The following is a 27005-nucleotide window of genomic DNA, read 5'->3' on the forward strand; positions in this document are numbered from 1 at the left end:
GAAGTAACAATCACTTTTCCTTAATATCTCTTAACATCAATGGACTCAATTCCCCAATAAAAAGACATAGACTAACAGACTGGATACATAAACAGGACCCAACATTTTCCTGCATACAGAAAATGCACCTCAGTGACAAAGACAGATACTACTTCAGAATAAAATGTTGGAAAACAATGTTCCAAGCAAATGGTTCCAAGAAACAAGTTGGAGTAGCCATTCTAATATCGAATACAATCAACTTTCAACCAAAAGTTATCAAAAAGGATAAGGAAGGACACTGGTCAAAGGAATAATCTACTAAGATGAACTCTCAATTCTGAACATTTATGCTCCAATGCAAGGGCTCCCATTCATAACAGAATCTTTACTAAAGCTCAAAGCACACATGGCACCCCACATAATAATAGTGGGAGAGTTCAACACCCCACTCTCAGCAATGGACAGATCATGGAAACAGAATCTAAACAGAGACACAATGAAACTAACAGAAGTTATGAACCAAATGGATCTAACAGATATTTGCAGAATATTTCATCCTGAAGCAAAAAGAACATACCTTCTACACAGCACCTCACAGTACCTTCTCCAAAACTGACCACAAAAATGCCTCAACAGATACAAGAAGACTGAAATAATCCCATGCAGCCTATCAGATCACCATAGACTAAGGCTGGTCTTAAATTCCAACAAAAACAAAGGAAGACACACATACACACAGAAGCTGAACAATGCTGTACTCAATGATAAGTTGGTCAAGGAAGAAATAACGAAAGAAATTAAAGACTTTTTAAAATGTAATGAAAATCAAGGAAGTCACATCATACCAAAACCTATTGGATACCTGAAAGCAATGGTAAGAGGAAAACTCATAGCTCTAAGTGCCTCCAAAAAGAAACTGGAGAGAGCTTACACTAGCAGCTTGAAAGCACACCTGAAAGCTCTAGAACATAAAGAAGCAAATACACCCAAGAGGAGATGACAGGAAATAAACAAACTCAGGACTGAAATCAACCAAATAGGAACAAACAGAACTATATAAAGAATGAACAAAACCAGGAGCTGGTTCTTTTATAAAATAAACACGATAGAGAAACTCTTATCCAGACTAACCAGAGGGCAGAGACAGTATCCAAATTAATAAAATCAGAAAAGAGACATAAAAACAGAAACCAAGGAATTCAAAAAATTCATCAGCTCCTACAACAAAAGTTTATACTCAAATAAATAGGAAAATCTGGATGAAGTGGACAATTTTCTAGACACATACCGGTGCCAAAGTTAAAACAGGATCAGATAATCCATCTAAACAGTCCCATAACCCTTAAAGAAATAGAAGCAGTCGTTTATTGTCTCCCAACCAAAAAAATAATAATAATAATAATAAAAAAAAGCCCAGGACCAGATAGGTTTAGTGGAGAATTCTATCAGACCGTCAAGGAAAACCTAATACCAATACTCTTCAAACTGTTTTACAAAATAGAAACAGATGAACACTATCCAATTTGTTCTATGAAGCCACAATTATGCTGGTACCTGAACCACACAAAGAGCCAACAAAGACAGAGAACTTCAGACCAATCTCCCTTATGAATATTGATGCAAAAATACTCAATAAAATTTTTGCCAACCGAATCCAAGAACACATCAAAGTGATCATTCACCATGATCAAGTAGGTATCATTCCAGGGATGCCTGCATCCATCAACATAATCCACTACATAAGAAAACTCAAAGAAAAAAAAACCATATGATCATTTCATTAGATGCTGAAAAAGCATTTGACAAAATACAGCCTCCTGTTGGGAGCTATTAAGAAAACACAATTGTCCTGATCTCTGAATTGGGCCTCTCCCCCCGCCCCCGAGAGGAAAAGGGGGTCAAAAGCGGGCCACCAACGCACCGCTCTGAGAACAACCACAGAATGTTCCAGCCCTAAGTCAGTGCCGGATGTCCTGACCACAAGATGTACCCTGATACCACCAAGTTCCTGCTTCCCCGTGTAGTCACCAAAAGAATTGTGCATTTCCGCTGCCCCATCTCTCCTGCTGAGAAGTACTTCCTCCTTTGCTTGTGCATTTAAGCCTCGAGACTTGCTGAATACAGTGACACCTTGATGCTACTCAGACTGCCTCCCGTGTCGTTCCTGCACTTGGTGTCCATCTTTCTCTCCCCCCATTAGGAGAAGGTCCCCTCGAGACCCTCGAATAACTAGACCTGCTGGACAGGTCAGCTTCCCTTCATATTAAAAGTCTTGGAAATTTCAGGAGACCCATGGAACACATCCCTTTGTGTCCTAATCAAATTCCTAGTTAGTTAGACACACTCTTTGGCAAACTTTCCCCAAGAAAGCAAGCTTGCTAAAGCAGTAAAGTGCTCTATTATCTGGAACAATGCTTCACCTACAAGAACATACCTCACGACTACATAGGTGATTTCCTACTTTTACAAACACTTGTGAATTACTAGTGTTTGGGGGATCATTTATTATTTACTAACTCTTCTTGGAACATAAAACGTTCTTTGTTTCCAAACAATACTGAAATAGTTTGTCAAGAATATAAAATGGAGTTAAAGAAATGATCTCTTCTAAATTTAGCTTACAAGTGTTACCTGTTGTCCTCTGAAATACAAGTCATAAAAACTATCTCAAAAATGTGTTAGTCTAAGCTCAATATTTAAGTGGCCTCTTTAACACATCTCTAGCAACTGACCTGCTTGTTCTGCAGAGCTCGCTGAAAAAGTCGGAGAAATGAAGCCAAACTGAAACGGTACATGTTATTAATCTTGGACAAATCCGAGATGATGAAGTACATCTTGCTGGCACTCTCAGCCAGAGGCAAGTAGGCATCGCGCTCCTGTGGACAATCAGTGCAGAGAGGCAAGAGATCACCTGTTACCAATGCTTTACTGCCACCCACAGACCACTGCCTAGCCACAGGCCCAATATTTCCCCAACAACCAAGATGAAGACAGTTCTGTTACTTAAATAACAGCATATTTATTTATACAAAGTCATTCCTCAGTTTTGCACAAATACTTCTTCACTCACTTGGGTCCTATGAAAAATTATATAGAAATTAAGTGTTCTGGAGGTTAGAAAGCCCAAGGTTAAGATACCAGTAGATTTGGAGTCTACTGAAGACCCATTTCTTTGTTCCTGGAGATAGGACTTTTTTCTAATTTTTTTTATTGGATAGTTTATGTATTTACATTTCAAATGTTATCCTGTTTCCCAGTTTCCCCCTGGTACCTCTTCTCCCATCCTCCTCCCCCTGAGATAGAAATAAGACATTTTTGTTGTTTACATATGGAAAGCAAGCAAGTTCCTTTGCCCTCTTTTTTTTTTTTAAAGATTTATTTATTTTATGTATATGAGTAGACACTTAGTTGTACAGATGGTTGAGAGCCTTCATGTGATTGTTGGGAATTGAACTTAGGACCTCTGCTTGCTCCGGCCAAAAATTTATTTATTAGTATAAGTTCACTGTAGCTGTCTTCAAACGCACCAGAAGAGGGTATCAGATCTCATTATGGGTGGTTGTGAGCCACCATGTGGTTGCTGGGATTTGAACTCAGTACCTTTGGAAGAGCAGTCCGTGCTCTTACCCACTGAACCATCTCACCAGCCCCCTCCTTTGCCCTCTTTCCGAAGACACTGGAACCTTCCTCCTGACTTAGGAGACCTTCACCCTCATGCCCAATACTCGACACAAAGGAGCCACCTCTTAATCCTACCTCATAGGAGACTAGGTGTCTACATATGAATTTAGGAGTGAGGCTTATTATTTTTACCCTCACATGGTAGAATCACAACTAGTTGATGGATTGATCTTGGTCAAAATCAAGAATATTTGGAGCAAGAAGGAAGAATGGAATAGTTAGCAAGTGAGATCAGGTGATTTACGTATTACAGATGCTAGGTACTGCAACCTGCAAGTATACTTCAAACAAGGAAAGAAGGATGTTGGGGCAGAGGAAAGGAATGTGACTTTAAGAACTGTTCACTTTAGAATAATGAAGCACCTAGTAGTGCCTAGTGCACAGAATGCCTGCACCTATCAGTACAGGGGCCACTTTCTGAAAGTAGGCATGGGAGAATGACATGGCTACAAGGCTCTGTGCACAAGTGGGTTCCTGCACTCTTAGCATCATGGTGCTGCAACTGCAAACAACTCCAGTGGATTCTATCTACAGCCTGCCAGTGTTGGCTGCACAAGAGAAGGCATAGCACTTCCAATGCTGAGGGAAACAACTGCAGACAAGGCATCTGTCAGGCTCAGCTCTGCAGTGCCAGGTGGGACTTCTGGACTAGAATCTGGTTTTGACTTTTGGTTTTACTCTGGTTTCAGTAGAGCTATCTTCCAATCATACAGAGTAGTAGCAGGTAAGTGTAAAGTGTGACCAAGAGTAGAAAAGTACTGGGAAGAAAAAGGGGAACAGTCAGTCGTTGAGCAGAACAGATATAACTCAGAAACACCAGAGAGCCTGGAAACCCACAATGTTATTATTAACTCTGGCTAGCTGAGTTTCCAGCAAGCTCAGTCACGCTGTGCAGGAGAAAAATCAATACATATTACACTGATGTGGGCTGGAGCTTCCCTAGAGGAATATCAAAGCATAGGAAGGATTCTGAGCTATCTGTAAGAAATTGGTTCAAATCCTTACACTCACTGGGTCTACTTTGAATAGGAAAGAAAAACATTTAAAAAAATAGTGTATAACCCAATTAGTCATATTTAACTTGTCTTAAGAAAAATTCTACTGGGCAAGGTGGCTCATCCTTGTCATCCTAGCACTCAGGAAGTTGGAAGGGGAAGATCACTGCAAGTCTGAAGCCAGCTGGGCTCAAACCCAGTTAAGACTTGTTATGGCTATGCTTGGTTGTCAACTTGACTCTATCTGGAATGAACTACAATCCAGAAATGGATGGACGGTACACCTGAGATTCCCAGGTGTAAGACTCCCTGCTTGGTTTGAAATGGGTAAATCCAATTCTAGTTCTGACTTTCGAAGTAAGAAGACACACACCTTTGATCCAGATTTTGAGTCAGGAAGACATAAACTCTGATCTAAATCTTGAGGAGGAAAGATATACCTTCAATATGGGCCACACCTTCTGCTGGAATGACATTGCTTACCTGCTTGCCCTTGCCTTGCTAGTATATCCATTCCTTGACTGGCATTGGAAGCTACTTCTTGTGGATTCCAGCTGAGACACCCAGCCTTGTGAGTTTCAGCAACTACTAGACTCTTGAACTTTTTGTTCACAGCTAGCCATTGCTGTATTAGCTGGACTGACTACTGTCAGCAAAAGTCATTCTAACAAATATATATATATATATACATATATGCATATATGTATATATATAAATAAAACACACACATATATATGTGTGTGTGTGTATATATTATATATATTCCATAAAATCTGTGACTCTACAAAACCTTGACTAATATAGAGACTATAGTCTAGGATCCTGTCTAAAAATATAAAGGGAAAGGAAGGAAGGAAGGAAGGAAGGAAGAAAGGAAGGAAGGAAGGAAAAAAAAAAACAGAGAGACATCTAAAAATGGTCCCACAATTTAGATGTTTAAATTTATAATGTCCCTGAAAGGCTTCATGTTAAAGGCTTATCTAAAGCCCACGGTGCTGTCAGGCAGTGGAGGGGGGTCTCAGTTTATTAAATAGAGTGCCTGCAAAGAGGACTGACTTTCTGACCCTGTTCCCCCCCTCACTCTCCTTCTCCCAGTCGCTCCATCTCCCTCCCTCTCCCCCCTTCTCTGTCTCTTTCTCTCTCTCTCTGTCTCTCTCTCTCTTTCTCTCATAGATGTAAAGACTTTCAACATATGTTCCTACTATGACATGCTTCCTTGCCACAGCCCCCAAAGCAATGAGCTAACTGACCTTAAGCTCCAAAACTCCAAACTATGAGCCTAAATAAAGCTTTTATATAAGTTGATTTCTCTCACGTATTGTTCAAGCAGTAGAGTGCTGACTAATACAAATAGCAAAGATCTTTGTTCACACTCCTTTTCAAAACATTCATTTTTGATTTTATCCTAAAGCACATCTCTACCTTAAGTAACAGTGGGGCATATTATTCCATCAGAGCAGACAGAGCAGCTGACTTTACTGAGTGTAAGCGGCATCTTAACTGCCTTCCTGGAACAGGAATCACATCCCTGGTTCTGGTGTTTGTAAATGGCTTATATTCATGGCTAAATCATTCCCTTGAAGATCTGACTGCACATGTTCTACCAAATTCACCCAAATAATTAAGAAAATCTGGCATAAGATCATAACAAAGGAAATAATTACTTGATCAAGGGAAATCTGGAGTTTATAAGATTCCTTAAGTGAGTCTTGAATAAGAGCACTGCTTGCTTTTGTCTGATTCAAAGATTCAATCAAATCCTTGTTTTCCAAAATATTGCCTTGAGATGTGGCAAGTGTCTGCAAGGAGAAATTAGTAATAAAAGTTATTATAAAATTAGATAACTAATTAAAGGAAGCCCATATTAACTATTAATGTGGTGATATTTTAAAGAGTTACATCACTTAGCATTCCTATATCAAATAAATGCATGTTTTATGTTTATCAACATAATAACCAAAAGTAAATATATATATATATATTTCATAATTTCATACTGATTTTTAGTGCCTTTAGAAATTCCAAGTATAAAATGAATACTGAAATAATGCAATAAAAAGCTTCTTAGTTTAAAACAATTTCTTAGTTATAACTATAATTATAAATTTTAGACCTTTATTCTGAAATCTGTGTTTTTGCTTCAATTTTGACTTTAATATGCTAGTATAACTTTGGAAAAATCACAAGAATTGTGAAGATATACCATATGTGCTATGACACTTGCAGGATGTGTTTGATAAACATGGAAGCAATATGAAAACCATTATGAAAGCTTGTCACCTCTAAGAGAGACTCCTCAAGTCTAGCCAGCTGTATTTTCTTATCTTCTTCCTGCTGTAATAGTTTTGTTTTCTGTTCTTCTAGATCAGGTTTTTCATGCTGAATGGTTAAAGCTAAAAGCTTAAAAAAGAAAAGCAAGAAACATAATTACAGCAATGATCATTTAAAACAGCATAATAATTCTCCGGACCAAGTCTTGGAAAGAGTAAGTACCACAGTATTGTAATAAATGTGACATCATTTGATTCTTTCTAATTAAGTATAAGACACTTCCATGTCTGTCTCAATAAGAAACTGAAAATAGATTTTTAAAAGTCATTACAATGTTAAATATGTAAAAAAATCATAGCATTTACTAAGTATGAAAAATTTCACTCTACAGTTAGATTAAAATACAAAAGCTTTGAAAATGTATTAGCTACTGATATATAAACATTTACTTAAGACATAAGAAATATTAAAATATATTATCAGAGTCAGTGAGATAGCTCAGTGGGCACCTGAACCAAGACCCAGTTTGACCCCCAGAATCTATATGGTGAGAGGAGAAACTGTAAGGGTCCATGAGTTGCCAAAGAATATCACAGATTCAAATTGTATGCAAAAGCAGAGTGTTAATTCTGCAGAAATCAACATGCAGTCTAGCATTCACCCAAATGGAGACCTGCAGGTAAGCTTGCAGGCTCAATTCAAAGCCAATTAGGGGAATTCCAGGGAAGAGTAGGTGACCTTCATCCTAACTGGTTGGCTCTATCTCTAGGAGTACAGGTGTCCTAGGTATTAGCTAGGCCTCTGGAGGACTTCCCAGAACCATTGCTCAGTAACTATCCTTGGCTTGGGCCACACAAGCAGGGCAGCTTCTGATTGGCTGCCTGTGGGCTGTGTTTTTTCCTGAACTGATTTGTTCAGCTCTGGGAAACAGAAACTTAGGACTAGTCTTTGATCTTGCATTCTGGTGTGTGTGTGTGTGTGTGTGTGTGTGTGTGTGTGTGTACACACAAATAAATGTAATTCAAAAGTTAAATATTATATCATCTAAACAACACTGAAAAATAACATTTCCCACTCACTAAAATGGTTTGTTGCAAAAGCCATAGTAATATCTAATACTAAGTCAAACAGGACAGCCATGCTGGAATAGTCTCTGTGAACACTTGTCATAAGAAGTCCTGCTCTGCTCCTCCACCAACCAAGCTGAGCTTTCAAATCAAAGAAGCAATCTTGTCAGGTAATTCTGAGTAACTGTTCAAATATTGATATTTAAGAATTATAATGCAAAGTATATAATTCATAAACAATTCTCAGGAAGCCTTATGGTATAAGAAAAGAATATTTTGAAGTAGTATCTTTAAACCATAATAAAGAAAAATTAATAGAAGTACATGATATTATGGACAGCAAAAGAGGAAGATGAATACCATAAAATGAGTTAAATAAAACAATGGAACTCAAAAATCAATACATATTTCTTTCTAGAGAAAAAGCTAAGAATATATTAATAAAAGTTTATAAACTTAAAAGAATCATTTGAATCTCAAACATTTATTCTACACTGTAATGAGTCAGATAGAGAAAAATGAACTCAATGACACATAGCTTTCAGTGGTTGATACTGGTTGACATGAATTAGAAAGTGAGCAAAAAGGGGCATTGGGGAGGATTTGAAGGGAGAAAGGAAAAGGGAAATGATAATTATAATCTCAAAAAGTAACTAAAAACTCCTTTGTAAAAATAAGATACTGACTCAGGAATCAGAACCTCTTGCCTACATCAAATAACTGCATTTTCTCAGAATTCTTAATTGGAATTTTAAATCTCATCTTATCTTTATGAACTACCTATCATGCAAGTTTTATCAAAGGTAATAGAAATAGACTGTAAAGTTATATTGGAGGAGCCAGCAATATGAACAAAAGGTAGAAATCTAATAAAGGATAAAATAAACCCGAATGTTTCACTTCCACAGATATTTTCCAAATCCTAATTTTCAAATCCTGTTTTCAAAGTCCTAATGAGCTGAACAAATCCACTTAGAGCAAACCTGGCTCTGCAAGTTTCTCCTGGTCTGCCCTGCCCACATACCTGTCCTCGCAGTCCACTTCTTGTTGTGGTAAAGTTCACCTCAGTCACGATGGATGCGGCATCCGGTGGGATAAAGGGATTTGGATTTCTTGTAGACAAGAAAAGGCGGAAATCTTCATTGTAGTCAATGATCTTGTCACCTATTTGTACCACATACCGAGGTCCTGTCAAACACACACAGTTGGTCAGCTTGAATCTTCTGTATCTTCTGACATAAGTATTGAAAAACTGTTTTTATGCATTCCTACATATAGGCTTTATAAAACAACTATATGGTAGCTTTCAAAGACAATCAAGACAAATACATATTTTACTGAAAGTGGACTTTGGGTTTATACACTTTAGCCATACACAAACACAACACGCCATATCTCCTTTGGGACTTGCACTATCTCCTAGAGTTCCCAGAGAGCATCAAACAGCCTCTGCAGGTTATGATGCAGAGACCAAAGGCTATTTAACACAGTGCAGAAGACTTCAAAATTATAGTACTCAGCAAACTCCTAAATGCTCAATTATCATTTCCATTGCTCAAATAACATTAACTGGATCCTGGGATACAGAAGTAACACTGAGATTCCTACTTATAATGGGTATTAACTGTTCATATTCCAATTTTTTCTGAAAGAGTTGTTTATAGATGTCAAAAGCAGACACTCTTAATGAGGTGTTATTTCCAATTTGAACATTATTTAGTTAAGTTGAGTAGCAAATTGGGTGATGAATGTGTTTGAAATATATTGTATGTATCTATGAAACTTTTGAATAATGACTAAAAATGCTTTTTAAAAAGAAAAGATAATAAAATGAATAATATACATAACTTTTTAAAAAGGCATTTATTGTCCTAGTACTTTAGATATAATAAAATGAAAGTCAAGGGATATACAAATTTGAGTAAATACTTAGATATAATAAAATAAAAATCAAAGGATATACAAATTTGAATAGTTATAAAGATATACATTATACACAAAATAAAAAGGTGACATGAAGACCCATGGGAAAATATTTGCAAACCACTTTAAAGACAACACCTAACATTTATAAAGAATTCTTGAAAATGAATAGCAGAAAATCAAATAAAGCAATTAAAAATGGAATAGGACCTGAATAACATTTCTCCAAAGAAAACACTAAAATTGCCAACAAAGAATGAAATATGTTCAACATTATTAGGTAAATGCAAATGAAAACTACTGTATCACCTCACATCTATGTGGATGAAAATTATCAAAAAATGTAATCAGTGGTTTAGTCTAACGGTGAATTAAAACTGTAAGTAGATTACTACAGGGTGGGAGAACTGGAACGTGGGACCATGGTAAAGGAAGCAGGTCACATGACTGTGGCACCATGGACTGTATCTGAGCCTAGCTACTACTCTCTGCTTTCTGTGCACCAACCAGTACTGAATAACTCTGTGCCAGCACTGCCCCCTACCCCCACTTCTAAGACACAAAGTTCTCCATAGGCCCAGGAAAAACACTGCCAACCAAATGGACTGAGCCTCCAAGATCAGGAGTCAAAAGAAATCTTGCATTCCTGAAGCTGATTTTCACAGGCATGTGCCATAGTAATGGGAACACAGACAAACACAACTAGTCCATAAAGCTATAGAATCGCACATGGCATTGGAATGTCAAACTTGAGAGACTTCTAGATTTACAGAACATTTCATAATGAGAAAGAAAGATTAAAAATACTTAAAGCAAAACAAAACAAAACATCAAAAGGAAAAGAACAAAATACCCATGGAAGGAGTTACAGAGACAAAGTTCAGAGCTGAGACAGAAGGAAAGACCATCTAGAGACTGCCCCACCCGGGGATCCATCCCATATACAACCAACAAACCCAGACACTATTGCATATGCCAGCAAGATTTCGCTGACAGGACCCTGACATAGCTCTCTCTTGTGAGGCTATGCCAATGCCTGGGAAATACAGAAGTGGATGCTCACAGTCTATAGGATGGAACACAGGGCCCCCAATGGAGGAGCTAGAGAAAGTACCCAAGGAGCTAAAGGGGTCTGCAACCCTATAGGAAGAACAATAACATGAACTAAGCAGTACCCCCCAGAGCTGTGTCTCTAGTTGTAATATATAGCAGAGGATGGCCTAGTCGCCCATTAAAGGGAGGAGAGGCCCTTGGTCTTGTGAAGATCATATGCCCCAGTACAGGGGAATGCCAGAGCCAGGAAGTAGGAGTGGGTGGGTTGGGGAGTAGGGCGGGGGGATGGTATAGGGGACTTTGGGGGTAGCATTTGAAATGTAAATAAAGAAAATATCTAATAAAATATGCCTTAAAAAAAAAGAATTATGCCATACAACCAATACAACATAATTGATCTTCAAAGAAAATTGAACCAAAAAAGAACAAAATTTATACAAATTTCAAGTCTACATGAAATATTTAGGAAAATTATTCAAGTAACATTCATACAGAATTATTTGACATGGCAAAAATTAAAAGTGCTTCAGAATAAGCTGACACATAACCTTTCTTGAGTCAGTAACAGATGGTACAACGCATACAGATCAAAGAGATGATTCAATCCAAATCTAGAAGGATGAGCCAAAGAGTTTCCCAGTTATTACAGGAACATGGGTGATTCCTACACTTCTTCCCCACTGGGAAGTTCTCTGGATAGCCTATGTGCAACCAAACAATGGGAGCCCTTGGCTGACTTACAGCCTAGCATGGTCCAGAGATGTCACTCCTGAGTAACCTGTTTATCTCATAGATTGTCTGGGAATGGAGGGAACTCATGAGTATTTCCTAACAGCCACAGGAGTCTTGTGAGTCCTATGAGCCTTGCCCTCCTCCCTGCTTCGATAAGGGGAGCAAACAGCCCAAACTCTAGGATCATCAACTACTGTGATTTAACACAGTGCAGTCACAGGAAACCAGAGGAAATAATTATCCATGTAAACATTGTGGTTATGTGGGTGGCATTTGCCTATGTATGTATCTGCAATAATATATATATGTATATACTTTGCACACAGACATTCTTCAAGTTTCAATGTACAACATTCTAATCTCACAAATCTGGACCTGGGGTTAGGGGTAGGCTGGGCAGGCAAGTTACCTCAGTCAGTAAACTGCTTGCCATGTAAGAATTTCCAGAAGCCACATAAAAAGATAGGCATGGCAGCATGCACCTATAATCCTAACACTAGGGAAGCAGGGACACTAAAGCAGATCCCTAAAGCTGCCCACCCAGCCTTTTTAGCAGTATTCATGAACTACAAGTTCAGCGAGAGATCACATGCACGCGTGCACACACACACACACACACACTCACCAGAAACAAAAACAAAAAACTCCAAAAACCTAAAAGAAAAGAAAAGAAAAGAAAAGAAAAGAAAAGAAAAGAAAAGAAAAGAAAAGAAAAGAAACAAAACTGGCTTAATGCTTGTTCACAGACATCTTCATAAAGGTCTACCTGCAAAAGTAGTCTCTAAGCAGCATCTGCGACTGTGGGCTTCAGAAATATTCTCAGGGTTCCCAGGTTCACTGGGAAGAGTAGCTAGTGGTACTCAAACTGTTTGCACATGTAACCAGTGTGCTAAGCACCTGCTTCTTTTTAACTATGGTCAGAAAGTGCATGGTTACATAGTTACTGCGTGAAAACTACTGAGTCTCTCCAGAGCTTCTCTGAGGACAATCACATATGCTGGCACAACATCAAGGACAACAGATGATCACAGTGTGTGTGCTCTGAAACTTTTCTTCTGTCCCCCAAGCCCTTTACCATGTGCCTGAGGCAATTCAGCATGCCTTATGTGGCTCCACCAGAAGAGACTCTTACAAACTTGTGTCTGGTTTCTTCTCTTTACAAGTTTTAAAAGCTGGTAAACTCAAGACACTCAAACATTTACCTTGAGCAACCAGATCTCGTCTCAGCAGCGGATAAAGAACGGGCTCTACCCCATCCATCTCTTGTATGATGAGGGTTTTCCCAAAACGTACTGCCAACTCAAGAGCTGTGATAAAGTTACTGTCCTGTGGTAATAAAAGAAAAGCACACACATCCATATCTCAATGTTTATGAAGGTCCTTATCAACAATGAATAAAGATACTAACAAATTATTTGAAGTCTTAAAAGTATATTATCTATAGTACTAATTGAAATTATTCATGGTATTTTCCAGTTATCGAATATTTAGTAATACATTGTTTTAGTTGAATATTTTAAAGTTTTCAAATTTTAAGTAGACACATAAGAAAAATAATGCTTTAAAAAATATTGTGACAAAAATTTCAAATAACACAATCTCTTCTTCTTTTCCTACAAAACTGGTAAGTGTCCAGTCCAGTGTGAATTATAAAAATAATGTAGAAAACATTTCTTTTTCTTTTTTTAAAGTTAAGGTTAGCTTTATTTCATTATTTTAAACAAGACAAATAAAATGCTGATTCAGTATTAAGATTTTCCAGAAAATTTTTATTTTTATAGTGGGAGTATATGAGTATAAACTTTTTACTCTTTTCTGTAAAACAAATATAATCAAAATTATAAAATTAACAATTTAGCACAGACATGTTGTTACTTCGCAGTCTAATGGGTCCAATTTACCACATTTCTCAGTGTTTATTTTAGAATCCTGAGTTCTTTCTTGACAAGCTACCTTTCCTGTCACTTGAATGAGCATTAAAACTCCAGGGTATTTCTCCATCTTAAGTGATCAAAGAGCAAATTAACACAATTCAGGGCTAAGGACCACTCATTCCCCAAACCAAACCTATCTAGAAAGGGTCATCATGGAGCTCAATAGAGATACCCTCCACTGTGGGAATCCATTAGACTCAAGACATTCATCTTTTATCTCACTTTCTTGGGAAGACAGACAGTAAAGTCCTTTTCCCCTGAATTAGCAACAGTGCTTTGAGCTTAGTTATATGAGGGTGAAGCACTGTTCAATAGTAATTTCTGTTAATTTTTATACTTTTCAATGTGCTCACAAGCTATGATCAGCCTCTGAATTTGTGCAGTACCTTCATAAATCTGATAGATCTTGGCAACCCTCATCAGCTTTGTGGAAAGCATTTCTCTACAACATTCTTATCATACATACCTGGAAACAATCCTGTACCAACTGAACAGTAAGTTTTCATGTCCGCTAAATTACAAATGTTTCCTGCCAAGTTTCTACTTACAAATTGCTACAAAGATAAAAATCCCAACCTCTATCTGCAATAGGAAATGAAAGAGGAGTAACTATAAGATCAGTGTAGAGTTCTATATGTCTGCCATACAAGGGACAGTGTGACACCCTCCTGTCTCTGGAGAAGGGCCAGCAGTGTGTAGACCTCCATGAGTGTTGACAGTTGTTAGGTGTAAGGCTTGTTTGTATAAAGAGTGTACATATTTGCTTCAGGTTTGTCCTTTAGGGAGGTTCTTCCTGTCAAGATTCTTGGGGAATGTTCTCCCTGCCAAGGTTAAGGACTCCTTCAGTCCAGGAGGTGAGGGTGTGTCTATGTTTCTCAGTAAAATGGTAAACCTTCAGGAAAGCCCTTAAGGCTGTGAGAAAGAACTCTGAAAACATGAGTTCAAACATAAAATTATATATATAATTTTTCAACTATACAAAATATAAGGATGCAATATGAATTGTATGAGGGACTTCACAGACCTAAAAGAACAAAGGCAGCTGCTCTAAGGAGCCAGCTTTCCAGAAAGATAGAAAGGCAGGCAGATTTCTGACTTCAAGGTCAGCCTAGGAAAGAGCAAGTTTAGGTGCAAATGTGTCGGGAATGGTAATTTCAGAGTGAGGTTCCCATTTAGCTAGCTAATTGTCTGTGCTTACAAAGGCAGGCAGATTTCTGAAATCATTTGCTCTGTTAAAAAACAAAACAAAACAAACAAACAAACAAACAAACAAAAAAGGTATTTGTTGTCTTTTCCTAAGAAGCAAGGGGCTAAGGTCATAAAATGCTGATTTATGGTATAATCTAAAGGGAACCTGGGGTAATGATTGAATTGATATGTAAATAAAAAAGACTGGGCTTTGGTCTGCAAGAGCTGAGCTGTCTACATCTATCTGGACAGTCATCTAAGCTGAACACAGAGCTGTCATCTTGTATCCACAACTGACTTAGTCCTTCTTTATTTACATTTCAAATGTTATCCCCTTTCCTCATTTCCCCTCTGAAAACCCCCTAACCATCTTTTACTACTCCCAAACACCCTTCCTCTCCAAGCAGAGGCTAGTTCTTGGCAGATAAGATGACTTTTTTATTGTCCAAACTAAGCTTAAGTCTGCAATTTCATATGGCATACCGTAAGCATCTGTTTCCATAATCTCCTATAAGAACACTCACTGTTAAAACTCCCACGACTCCAATGAGTCACTAGCACCAAAAATGTGCTTGCCCCTGTGCTAGAAATGACAGACTTGAATCCAGGAAAATTACTCTTCTTCTTGGATCCCCACAACCAACTCTGCAGGTAGCTCATTCTGCATATAACTTCTCATTATAGATTTCAACCTGTATTCACTGTAGGTTTTATCCAAAGTCAGGAACTAAATGATTGGAAGTGCATACCTGTTGGTTAATAACTTCCAAATGTGAGTCCTTCAGATGTGTCTTTAACCACTCTGTTGCCTGAGAAGATGGATCTATCAGAAATGGGCATACTCGACTCTAGTGGGAAAAAAATTCTTTTAAGATAATGGTAGATTTTAATTTAAATACAAAAAACTTCTAAAAATTATAAAACAATTACAAAATAAGATTTTCTGAGTCTTTATAAAACTCATAAAACACAAGATGGAAGAGAAGGTGCAGCTTTTATCTGCATCAAAAGCCACATAGATAAAATCCAATTGCAATGAAGTGAACATACTCTATAAATTTCCTTAAAGGAAAAGTGAATAAGCTATCCATCAGGATCTAAAGAACTAGGAGCTCACTTACATAGTATATCTCACACTGGTAAATTCTAAACCAGGGATGCTGCCTTCTAATAGCACTAACTAAGCAAATACAAAGAGGCAACATATAAACATGAAATATGTATTACCCATATTTGTTAATCATCATTATCTAGTAACTCTTTTGAAGAGTGAACAAATGTTTCCTACTTACCACCACCACCACCACAATTTCTAGACACAGGGAGCACAAGGAAGAGTGGAGTGACACTGAGACTGGACTATGTCTGTCCAGCAAGGACACAGCAGTAACTTCAGCAACATACAGGGGAAGGGCATCACAACACAGTGCAGCATGTGAAGACACTACACAGATGCTGGACTTTTAGAACAACTGTTCTGTGGTTCTCAGGCTCTCTACAGACAAGGAACTTTGCACTTTCTCATCGGGCATCTGTATCTAGAAGTCTCTCTTACTGTTCCATTGTGCAAATGAACAACTCCTGGCAAAGTGAGGTGGCTAGTAAATAGTGCCGTCTGTGCTACTGTGGGTTTAGATCTGGTTTTATGCTAACATTCAGTAATAAAAATCTCACAGTTCCATTAACTCTCACATATCTTCAAATCCATTACTTTTAAAATTGAAAAAGTTCTTACCCATGACTTCAAACCAATAATCTGATGCAGTCAGGAAAAAAAAAAAAAAGTGATAATATTTTTAAGCTTCTCATTTAAGCAAAGTCTGTAGTGTACCAAATCTAAAGGTTGGTTTTCACTGTACTTATACTACTTCATAGAACTTTAGACAAAATTTCTAAGGTACATTTTATCTCTGTGTTCCATGATAAAATGCAGCTAAATTTTACACAACACATTGTAGCTGATTACAAATGGTAAGCTACCATTCACAGATTTAATTCACCTACCATGCTAGGTAACAACCACAGAAATACAGACAAGGATCCCAGAAATGAGGAGGGTGTATTCCCTTACCCTCAATGACTTCATAACCAATTAAGAAGAAAACTGCATGATCAGGAAGCACATAATATACACAGGACACATACAGAGTTGGGGGTAGGAAAAGCCAAGTCTAATGAAGCCAAGATAAGATTATCTAGGTAAAGGGGATAATCCAACAATGAAAAAGAAGATACAAAAATTGACTATTTAGAAAACTTCAGTAGTCTGGCATAACAGCTTAGGAAAGTGTGGGCATGCATCATACATTTAACAGACAGAAGTAAGAATTAGTAAGGACTGCCTGATCATAAAGAACTTCATATACCATGTTTAAAAGTAATGGAAGTTTCAAACTGCAGGCAGTAGAAATTCATTGGCATACACTAATGGAAGCTACAGAATGAATAGATTAACATTTCGGGAGTATCACTCAAGAAAAGAAAACATGCAACACAAAGGGTAAGGTGCTGCCTGGCATGTGAAATCTATTAGATACAAAATGAAGTCACTAGAAGAGAATCTAATAAGTAAGCATGATGCTTCTAGGGATACCTGAGAAATACATTTATTAAGACTAGAGAATAACTAATTGAAAATTGAGGAGACAGTAATAAGAAGTCACAGATTTGTACCCAGAATTACAAGGCTAAAATTATGGTACCTCCCTGTACTGGCTGGTTTTGTGTCAACTTGACACAAGCTGGAGTTATCACAGAGAAAAGAGCTTCAGCTGAGGAAATGCCTCCATGAGATCTACTTGTAAAGCATTTTCTAATTGGTGATCAAGGGTGGGAAGGCCCCTTGTGGGTGGTACCATCCCTGCGCTAGGAGTCCTGGGTTCTATAAGAAAGCAAGCTGAGCAAGCCAGGAGAAGCAAGCCAGTAAGTAACATCCCTCCATGGCCTCTGCATCAACTCCTGCTTCCTGACTTTCTTGAGTTCCAGTCCTGCATCTTTGGTGATCAACAGCAAGGAGGAAAATGTAAGGTGAATAAATCCTTTCCTCCCCAACTGCTTCTTGGCCATGATGTTCGTGCAGGAATAGAAACCCTGACTAAGATACTCCCTCAAGAATAATATGCAAAACAGCGTGAGGATGGAGAGGACAAGAAAGGGTTTATAATGGAGAGCTGCCTGGCCTGCCCTGCATGACACACTCAAGGTCTCTGACAGGGTCACACACAAATAGTGATCACCTACTACTACATTAAATTTCTAAACAGGTGGATCATCTGGGTCCTTTTAGAAGATTAATGGATAGGAAAGTCGGCAGAAAAAGAAGGGATACATTTTGATTGGAAAACAAACTCTGAAATTGTTCAATGGGAAGTCAGTAAATTAAAGAAATAAACAGAACCCAAACCAAGATCATATCATTTAATGTGTATATATAGTACATATACATAAAATATGTATACTATATATAATATGTACACATTAAATATTATATAAAATTTATATAATACACACACACACACCACTTAGGGGTAAGTAGGAAACTAGAGAAAAGAAAAATATGTTCAGGAAGAAAGGTTTCAGAAAGGAAAGAAAATAATAGTGTTATAAAGTATAAGCTATTGAGACAAAAAATAAATTCTTATCACTTATCAGGAAAGGTAGTATATAATCTATATGGGCCCACAAGAACAGTTCAGCTGGTGAAGACACTGGTGCCCAACCCAAGCCTGACCACACAAGAGAAGGGGAGAAAACTCAGGTATCATGTCTTCTGACCTCCATTATATAAATGCACACACATGCATATAAGCATGTATAAAATGTGAAAGGTACAAGCTAATGATAAGACCAAACTTCATTAAAAGCTTACAATCTGTTCATAAAATCACAAAAGAAAACAAAAAGGCATAAATGTGAGAAGGGGCACAGTGGGGAGGTCCTGGGAATGGCGGGGAGACAGAGAGGCTGAGCCAAGAGAGGAAACAAACTGCACTCAGTGTGTACATGAAATGAGCACTCAAAAACAAAAGTTTTACACTATTGCATTTGAAGCCATAGCTTTGAATGTGGTTTTACATTTGCTGCCAAGAAAGTATTTTCAACTGTAAGAAAACACAGACTACATGAAACAAGTTCCCAAAAGATACATATGTTCATTTCTTACTTGTAAACTAAAACTTATTTTCTCATTTTAGAACTTTGTTTGGTAAGTTAAAGTGAAATACAAAATTTATGAAAGAAATAAACCATGAGATGAATCAGGGTTCTCTACAATATAACTATTACTACTAGAAAGTTCAATTTTGAGTGTTCTATCATCTAAAAAGGCCATCTTAGCTTACACTTTTATATTAAATTAAAAAAATAAAGCATATTGTACTGTAGATAATCAACTTTAATTACCAATATATTTAAGATTTTATTTAGACATAGAAGCATGCAAGAGATATTGCATATTTACATGACTGCAGCCCTTTAACTATAACACCACTGAGAATCTTCTCCTTTACCTGTAAGATCACAAGGGCGTTCTCAATGGAAAGGTCATCGGATGGAAGGCCCTCACTTTTCCAGATCAACTGCTCACTTTCAGTACAGAGAAACCGCCTGAGATCAAATTCTGAAAAGTGAAAGGTATCAAGCAGTTACTATAGTGATCAGCACTTGACAGACAGACTGGCACCAAAGGCCCATGGCATACCTTGGCCTGGCACCCATTCCTATGCATTACAACATAAACCTGGGGGGAAAGAAAGCTTTCTAAAATGTGAAAATGAGCAGAACTCTTAACTCATTAATTCTGAGAGAATGTTTCACATCCACAATCATTTGTGAAAACCACAAAATTCACTATTTTTCGCCCCACATTTCGTTTTTGCATGTTAAATTAATGTAAAAATAATATTTAGCTACATTCATGTAAAATTAAAAATAATTCAGAAGGAGGTATGTTTCTAACATGGATGTAGGAGTAGAAAACTTATAATAATGAAACAATTTATAATAATGAAACAGACTTGGCCAATCTGAAGTACTCATACTATCCTTGGTGACATACATACACAAAATTCCATTTAAAAGCAGTAAAGGAGGCAGAAGAAGAAGGGCCATTCTTGGCATAGTGAAATATTTCAATACACACTCTCAAGACCAGCTGCCTTGGTCCATTCATCCAGACAGTTTTTCCTGAGGCCTTCTGGAGCAGCGGAGAGGTAGGTGATGAAAGCAGCCGCTAGCTGAGCTCTTTTGGGGAGGGTAGCTAACTCTTCAGCTATCTCGGCAACCTGGAAGCAGACAGTGAGTGTGGGTGTACTCCCTCAGAAGAAAACACAGCATCATATGTGAACAATAATAACCCAGCACTGGCTTAAGTAGCTAACACCTTAATAACTCAATCATCAAAGTTTCAACATAAAGAAATACATGACCAAGGCAACTCTTATAAAGGCAAACATTGAAATGGGCCTGGATTAGTTTCAGAGGTTTAGTCCAATATCATCATGGCAGGGAATATGTCATTGTGCAGTCAGACATAAGACTGGAGGAGCTGAGAATTCTACATCTTGACCCAAAGGCAGCCACAGGGGGGCTCTCTTTCCACACTTTGTATAGCCTGAGCACTAGGAGACTTCAAAGCCAACCTACTCAGTGACACACTTTCTCCAGCAAGATCACACTTCCTAATAGTGCCACTTCCCATGGGCCAAGCGTAGTAAAACCACCTCAACCAGAAGAAGTCAAAGATTTTTAAAGTTTGTGAGAAAAGATATTTCCATAAATAAACATGTTTTATTATATGCATGTTCCCCGCAAAATGAAATTTAAAAAATTTAGAAGAAACAAAAGTGTTACCAATGTTGAAATGATGAAACATATATCAAAAAGAAACAAATGGTGAATGTTAATGTGTTAAAGGTAAATTCCATCAGATCCTTGCTCTCCCTGACCTTCTCAGCAACAACACAGGTGAGTCAAAAGGGAACAAGTTTGATTTTCCTAAAGTGTAAACACTTTAAAGATTAAAAGATTGCTTTACTTAATTAGTGACCACTTACTTTTAGAAGGTCTGACAAAGGCCAGTGATAAGCTAATGGCTACTTTGCCTTGTGTCTTTCTATTGTTTAAATAAATACATGTATGACATGTCAGGTTTCCTGTATTTTGAGACTCTTCTTTAAACAAACCTGGGCGTTCCATCTCCTGTGCTCTCTGTCTAGCTGACTAATGAGGACCTCTGCAGCTTTGATGGTCTCCTGTGCCTTGCTGACCTCAGCTTCCAATTTGGCAGCTTCCGAAGTCCTGCTCTGAAATCTAAGAAAACAACATATGATTAGAAACAAAACAATTATATTTAATTCGCTTACCCTTGAGATACACTGATACATACATATGTGTATGGAATACTATCATTAAGATAGACAGGTCCACAAACATATACACTTAAGGCCTTTCATTTCTGCTCTAGTAGAACTCAACTGTAGAATCTAATCCAAACATCATTACGGTATTTCATTCCATATGCTAAAGACCAAATAGAGCCTCTACAGCCATATTCTATACACATAACCCTAAGAATTGGCTAACCATTCTTTGTAAGTTTTTCTTTCTATTCTAGTTGCACAAACCTATCTGCTAGCATGTGAACTTTTTACATGATGATAACATACCCTATCTTTGAAATTTTCTTGAGCATCTTTTACCCACTTTGTTCCTCTCAGCTTACTTCCTGGCCTAATCCTCTCAAATATCTACCTGCAAAACAGAACCATCTGGTCTACTATATATTATCTCTCAGTTAGTGTGTACCTGCCAGATTTTAGCAGTCTTTTGTGTATGTCTCTAGATGCATAAGTATATGATGTATGCATGTGTGCACTGTATGTTGTGCGGCTATGATCATCTGTAGAGGTCAGAACATGTAGAGGTCAGAGGTCAATGCTAGAATGTCTTCCACAATCACTTCCCCACAGTCCTATAACAAAAAGGAAATGTAACTCACAATTTCTAAAATGATGTTTTATATATTTTTCTACAATTAGTAGTTTTTCTTAGCATGCACAGGACCCTGATTTTGATCCCTAGTATCCACAAGAATAGAAAAAAAATTGTAGAAAGGTATTACTATTATTTATCTTGGCTTTGTTTTTTGTTTTCTTTGTTTTGTTTTTCAGTAGCCCAGGCTGCCCTGTAACTAGCCGAGTAGCCAAGGATAATCTTATACCCTGATCCTCTTTCTTCAAGTCCTAAGTACTAGGACCACAGCCATGAACTGTTACATAGCTAAGTAAGAATAGAATCTCAACTGCTCTCTCCCAGTCTCAACCTGAGAAAAAACCACGGTTATGACCAGGATGTGAAGCCTCCAGTCCAGACCAAACTTACTTTTCTTTCAGTTCTGATACTTTCTGACCAACAGAGTTCAGAAGATCTTCTAGCTTCCTTTTTCTGTCTTCAGTTTTCTTCAAATTCCTAAAGTATATTTCAGAGTTAGATGCCATTGTATGCTAGACGTCAACATTAAAGTAGCATTTTAAGGAGTGATATGTGACAAAGCTACCGTAGTTCAGTATTTTAAAACTTCTTCATTGCTATATGAAGCAATATCAAAATAAAAGTCAATCCTTTGATACAATGCATACTGCTCCTCAGCATTTGTAACTTAAGACTAGTGACTGTAGATTTCTAAATGAAAACAGTAAACACGTTCATCTATCTTCTTTCAAAATCATATAAAATGATACCACAGAAATAAATACACACACCCTGCATATACGATAAAAAGAATTATAAAAGTGTAGAAAAGGAAATTTGGAAGATAAGTACTGATAGGCCAGAATAAAAAAAACAAAAAAAAACAAACAAAAAAAAAAAAAACAGAGGTGACTATGAGAAGCAGAATAAAATACACACAATTGCAAACACTTGGAGAAAGTGAACAGCAACTGTCTCTGAAAGTAACAGAAAAGCTATAGACACGTCTGTGTCTAAAAGTTAGTAGGAGGCACTCAGGAGTTAGATATCAAACTCTATCCCTCCCCTGAAAGCTTTTTTAAACCAACCTAAAATTCAGCACATCTGGCTGACAATCCACACAACTCTAGACAGCCTCACTAACAGCATATATACAAAACATGATGCTTTTTTTTTAGGCTTAGTCATTTTTTTACTGGGTATTCTATTTATTTACATTTGAAATGTTATCCCCTTTCCCAATTCCCCACCCCCAGAAACCCCTTATGGATTCTCCCCTTCTCTAAGAAGATGTGCCCCACCCACCCACTCTTCCCTCCTCCCCTCCCTCCAATTCCCCTATACTGGGGTATCAAGCCTTCACTGGACTAGGGGCCTCATCTCCCATTGATGCCCAACAAGGCCATCCTCTGCTACATATGTGGCTGGAGCCATGGGTTCATCCAGGTGTACTCCTTGATTGGTGGTTTAGACCCTGGGAGCTCTGGTTGGTTGATATTGTTGTTCTTCCTATAGGGTTGCAAACCCCTTCAATCTTTTCTCTAACTCCTCCATTGGGGACCCCATGACCAGTTCAATGGTTGGCTGCAAACATCCACCTCTGTATATGTCAGGCTCTGGCAGAACCTTAGGAGACAGCTGTATCAGGCTCCTGTCAGCAAGCACTTCTTGGGATTGATAATAGTGTCTGTATTTGTTGACTATATATGGGATGGATTCTCAGGTGGGGCAGTCTCTGAATGGCCTTTCCTTTGTCTCCATATTTCCACCTGTGAGTATTTTGTTACCCCTTCTAAGAAAGACGAAAGCACCCACACTATGGTCTTCCTTCTTCTTGAGCTTCATGTGGTCTGTGAATTGTATCTTGGGCACTCTGAGCTTTTGGGCTAATATTTACTTATCAGTGAGTGCATACCATATGTGTTCTTTTGTGATTGGGTTACCTCACTCAGGACTCCATTTTCTAGTTCCATCCATTTGCCTAAGAATTTCATGAATTCATTGATTTTAATAGCTTAGTAGTACTCCATTGTGTAAATGTAACACATTTTCTGTATCCATTCCTCCCTTGAAGGGCATGTGGGTTCTTTGCAGCTTCTGGCTATTATAAAAAAGGCTGCTGTGAACATAGTGGAGCATGTGTCCTTATTACATGTGGGAGCATCTGCTGGGGATATTCCCAGGAGTGATATTGCTGGATCTTCCAGTAGTACTATATCCAATTTTTTGAGGAACAGCCAGACTGACTTCTAGAGTACCAGCTTTCAATTCTACCAACAACAGAGGAGAGTTCCTCTTTTCTCTACATCCTCACCAGCATCTGCTGTCACCTGAGTTTTTGATCTTAGCCATTCTGACTGGTGTGAGGTGGAATCTCAGGGTTGTTTTGATTTGCATTTAGGTGCTTCTTGACCATTCACTATTCCTCAGTTGAGAATTCTTTGTTTAGCTCTGTACCCCATTTTTAATAGGGTTATTTGGTTCTCTGGAGTCTACCTTCTGAGTTCTTTGTACATATTAGATATCAGCCCTCTATTGGATGTAGGATTGATAAAGATCTTTTTCCAATCTGTTGGTTGCTTTCTTTTGGTCCTGTTAACCGTGTCCTTTGCCTTACAGAAGCTTTGAAATTTTATGAGGTTCCATTTGTCAATTCTTCATCTTAGAGTATAAGCCACTGGTTTTCTGTTCAAGAAGCTCTTCCCTACTTTCTCTAGTTTCAGTGTACAAAGAAACCAGGATAATGAAAATTACTCTCAACAATAAGATAACTTCTGGGTGAATCACTATCCCTGACCTCAAGCTTTACTACAGGGCAATAGTGATAAAAAAACAAACAAACAAACAAAAAGGCATTTCCTGGAGTCTTCACCAAAGGATTTCATTGTCCTTAAATTAAGTACAATTAAAATAAAATAAAGTTCTCCAGAAAAAAATAATTTCAAAAGCATGTCGTCCTGCCTAGAAGATAAAATTAAAATCTTACTGCATTTGTGAAACGGGCAGTTCATTTACAAATAAATTGACATGATCAAAAACGGAAGGAAGAGCTTCATGGGAGAAAATAGCAACTCCCTGGAAGGAAACTACTTTGGGACTTGCTAACTGCAGTGAAACATGCCTCAGAGTTTCTTGAGTGATGACTGCCCAGATCTGCCGCGCAGTATACACAGGAACAGCATAGTATAGCAACAGGCATAGAAGAAAACTACTGAAGAAATAATAACTCCCAAACCAACTAGTGCTCTGAGTATACCCCACCCAAATCCCCGTAAATATGGTCCTAAAAACTTCCAAAAAGAAGAATGACAAAGTAACATACAAAGCACAGGGAAACAAACAGCACTACTTTTCCAAGAGGAAAGCTGCACTCCGGAAGCCAGGAGAAATGTGGTTCCACTCTGAAAATAAGATTCTGCACCAGTAGAAGAAATACGTTCTTGAATGTCAGTGTGTAGATGAAATCACCTGAAGGTTCAGTTCAGACTGCAAGGCTTTACCTCCACCCCATGCATATCTCACTCTGCATTTGGAAGAAGTAAAAATACCTGCACATTTAACAAAGACTAAGATGATACTGAAGCTCCTAGCACAGAGACCACATAATAGAACAGGCCCATCAAATCACTAGCTATAAGCCACTCCAATACTGAAATATGATAATAGAACAGCATACAAGTCAGGCCCACCTGCCACCCCTGGGACAGCCTGAGGAGTGAGTTATGAGCAGTCCTTTGAGCTCCACTGTATAGTTATGGGCTTGTTCTTTGGTTTGGAGGAGCTTTGTGGGACCTGAAGAATGTCTTGCTTCCCTGTGGAAATCTTTGGGGGCCCCAACGGAACCCTGCTAAACCACCTAGTCAGATCTGCCACCAACCCAGTTAGTCTACCTGGAAGAGCCTGCAGAGGTGAGTTGTGCATGGTCACATAAGCCCCCTTATCTAGCTCTGGGCTCACTCATTGGTCAAGAGGACCTTTGAGGAATCCAAAGATCATCCTGCTTCCTCTTGAAAACCTTCAGGGCCCCAAGACTTGGAACCCTGTTCTCCCAATCCCACTCCAGTCAGATTTGCCCACCATCTCAATTGGATCTGACTGAGACACAGCCTGCAGAGTGGGGTCTGCCTGAGGCACATCAAAGTCCAGTAGCCTGACCTCCATTTTCCGACCCACGGCTACCTTCTTCTGCCTAAGAAGTCCTGCTATTATCAGGATCATCCAGCCAAAAACAGGGAAACCATATGCCTAAAGGATAGCCTAAGCACACAATGAATAATATCCAGAGCAATACGGCATCACCAAAGCCCAGCTACCCTGGTTCAACAAACCCTGGATATTCTAATGAAACTGAAGCACAAGAAGAGGATTTTCAATTCAATCTTATAAGAATGACAGACTCCTTTAAAGAGGACATGAATAAATCCCTTAAGGAAATATAGGGAAACACATTCAAACAGCTAGAGGCATTAATAGAGGAAGCAAATATATATAAAGAAATACAGGAAAATAAAATCAAACAGGTGAAGGATATGAACAAAATTTTTTAAGACCTGAAAAGGGAAATGGAAGCAATAAAGAAAACATAAACTGAGGCGACCCTGAGATGGAAAATGTAGGAAGAGAAAAGGAACTATAGAAGAAAGCATCACCAAAAGAATACAATAGATGGGAAAAAAATCTCAGGAATAGAAGATATAATAGAAGAAATTAAAAGTATTAGTGAAAGAAAATGCAAAATCTAAAAAGTTCATTACACAACATGTCTAGGAAATTTGGAACATTGTGAAAAGACTAAACCTAATAAGAATACGAATAAAAGAAGGAAATTATTCCCAACTCAAAGGCCTAGAATACATATTCAACAAAACCATAGAAGAAAATGTCCTTAACCTAAAGAAAAGGAAGCTTATAAATCTACAAGAAGCTTCTAGAACATTTCTTCAGGTGCTTCTCAGCCATTCTAGATTACTCAGTTGAGAATTCTTTGTATAACTTTGTACCCCATTTTTCTTTCTTTTTTTCTTTTTAAAAAATTTTTTGTATTATTTTATTTAAATTTTAATTAGGTATTTTCTTCATTTACATTTCCAACATTATCCCAAAGTCCCCCATACCCCTCCCTCTCCCCTCCCCACCCACTCTCACTTATTGGCCCTGGCGTTCCTCTGTACTGAGGCATATAAAGTTTGCAAGACCAATGGGCCTCTCTT

The 27005-nt window shown here is 38.0% G+C and overlaps 1 protein-coding gene across 3 annotated transcripts in view; it reads right to left on the bottom strand.

The window, feature by feature from the left end:
• The window catches only part of Dync2h1 (dynein cytoplasmic 2 heavy chain 1), a 238380-nt gene that overhangs the window by 93328 nt on the left and 118047 nt on the right, over positions 1-27005 (bottom strand). For 2 of the 3 annotated variants that reach the window (XM_029481794.1, XM_029481793.1), the window contains 11 exons: positions 22207-22293; positions 21009-21135; positions 19967-20108; positions 19335-19444; positions 16562-16582; positions 15576-15674; positions 12907-13030; positions 9021-9184; positions 6939-7058; positions 6323-6457; positions 2715-2858 (listed from right to left, as the gene is read on the bottom strand). In XM_029481794.1, the coding sequence (XP_029337654.1) occupies positions 2715-2858; positions 6323-6457; positions 6939-7058; positions 9021-9184; positions 12907-13030; positions 15576-15674; positions 16562-16582; positions 19335-19444; positions 19967-20108; positions 21009-21135; positions 22207-22293 (1273 nt within the window). The remainder of the gene's footprint in view (positions 1-2714; positions 2859-6322; positions 6458-6938; positions 7059-9020; positions 9185-12906; positions 13031-15575; positions 15675-16561; positions 16583-19334; positions 19445-19966; positions 20109-21008; positions 21136-22206; positions 22294-27005) is intronic. The other variant, XM_021171442.2, reaches the window with a different exon arrangement.

Source organism: Mus caroli, chromosome 9, assembly GCF_900094665.2.
Source record: "Mus caroli chromosome 9, CAROLI_EIJ_v1.1, whole genome shotgun sequence".
Lineage (NCBI taxonomy): Eukaryota > Metazoa > Chordata > Mammalia > Rodentia > Muridae > Mus > Mus caroli.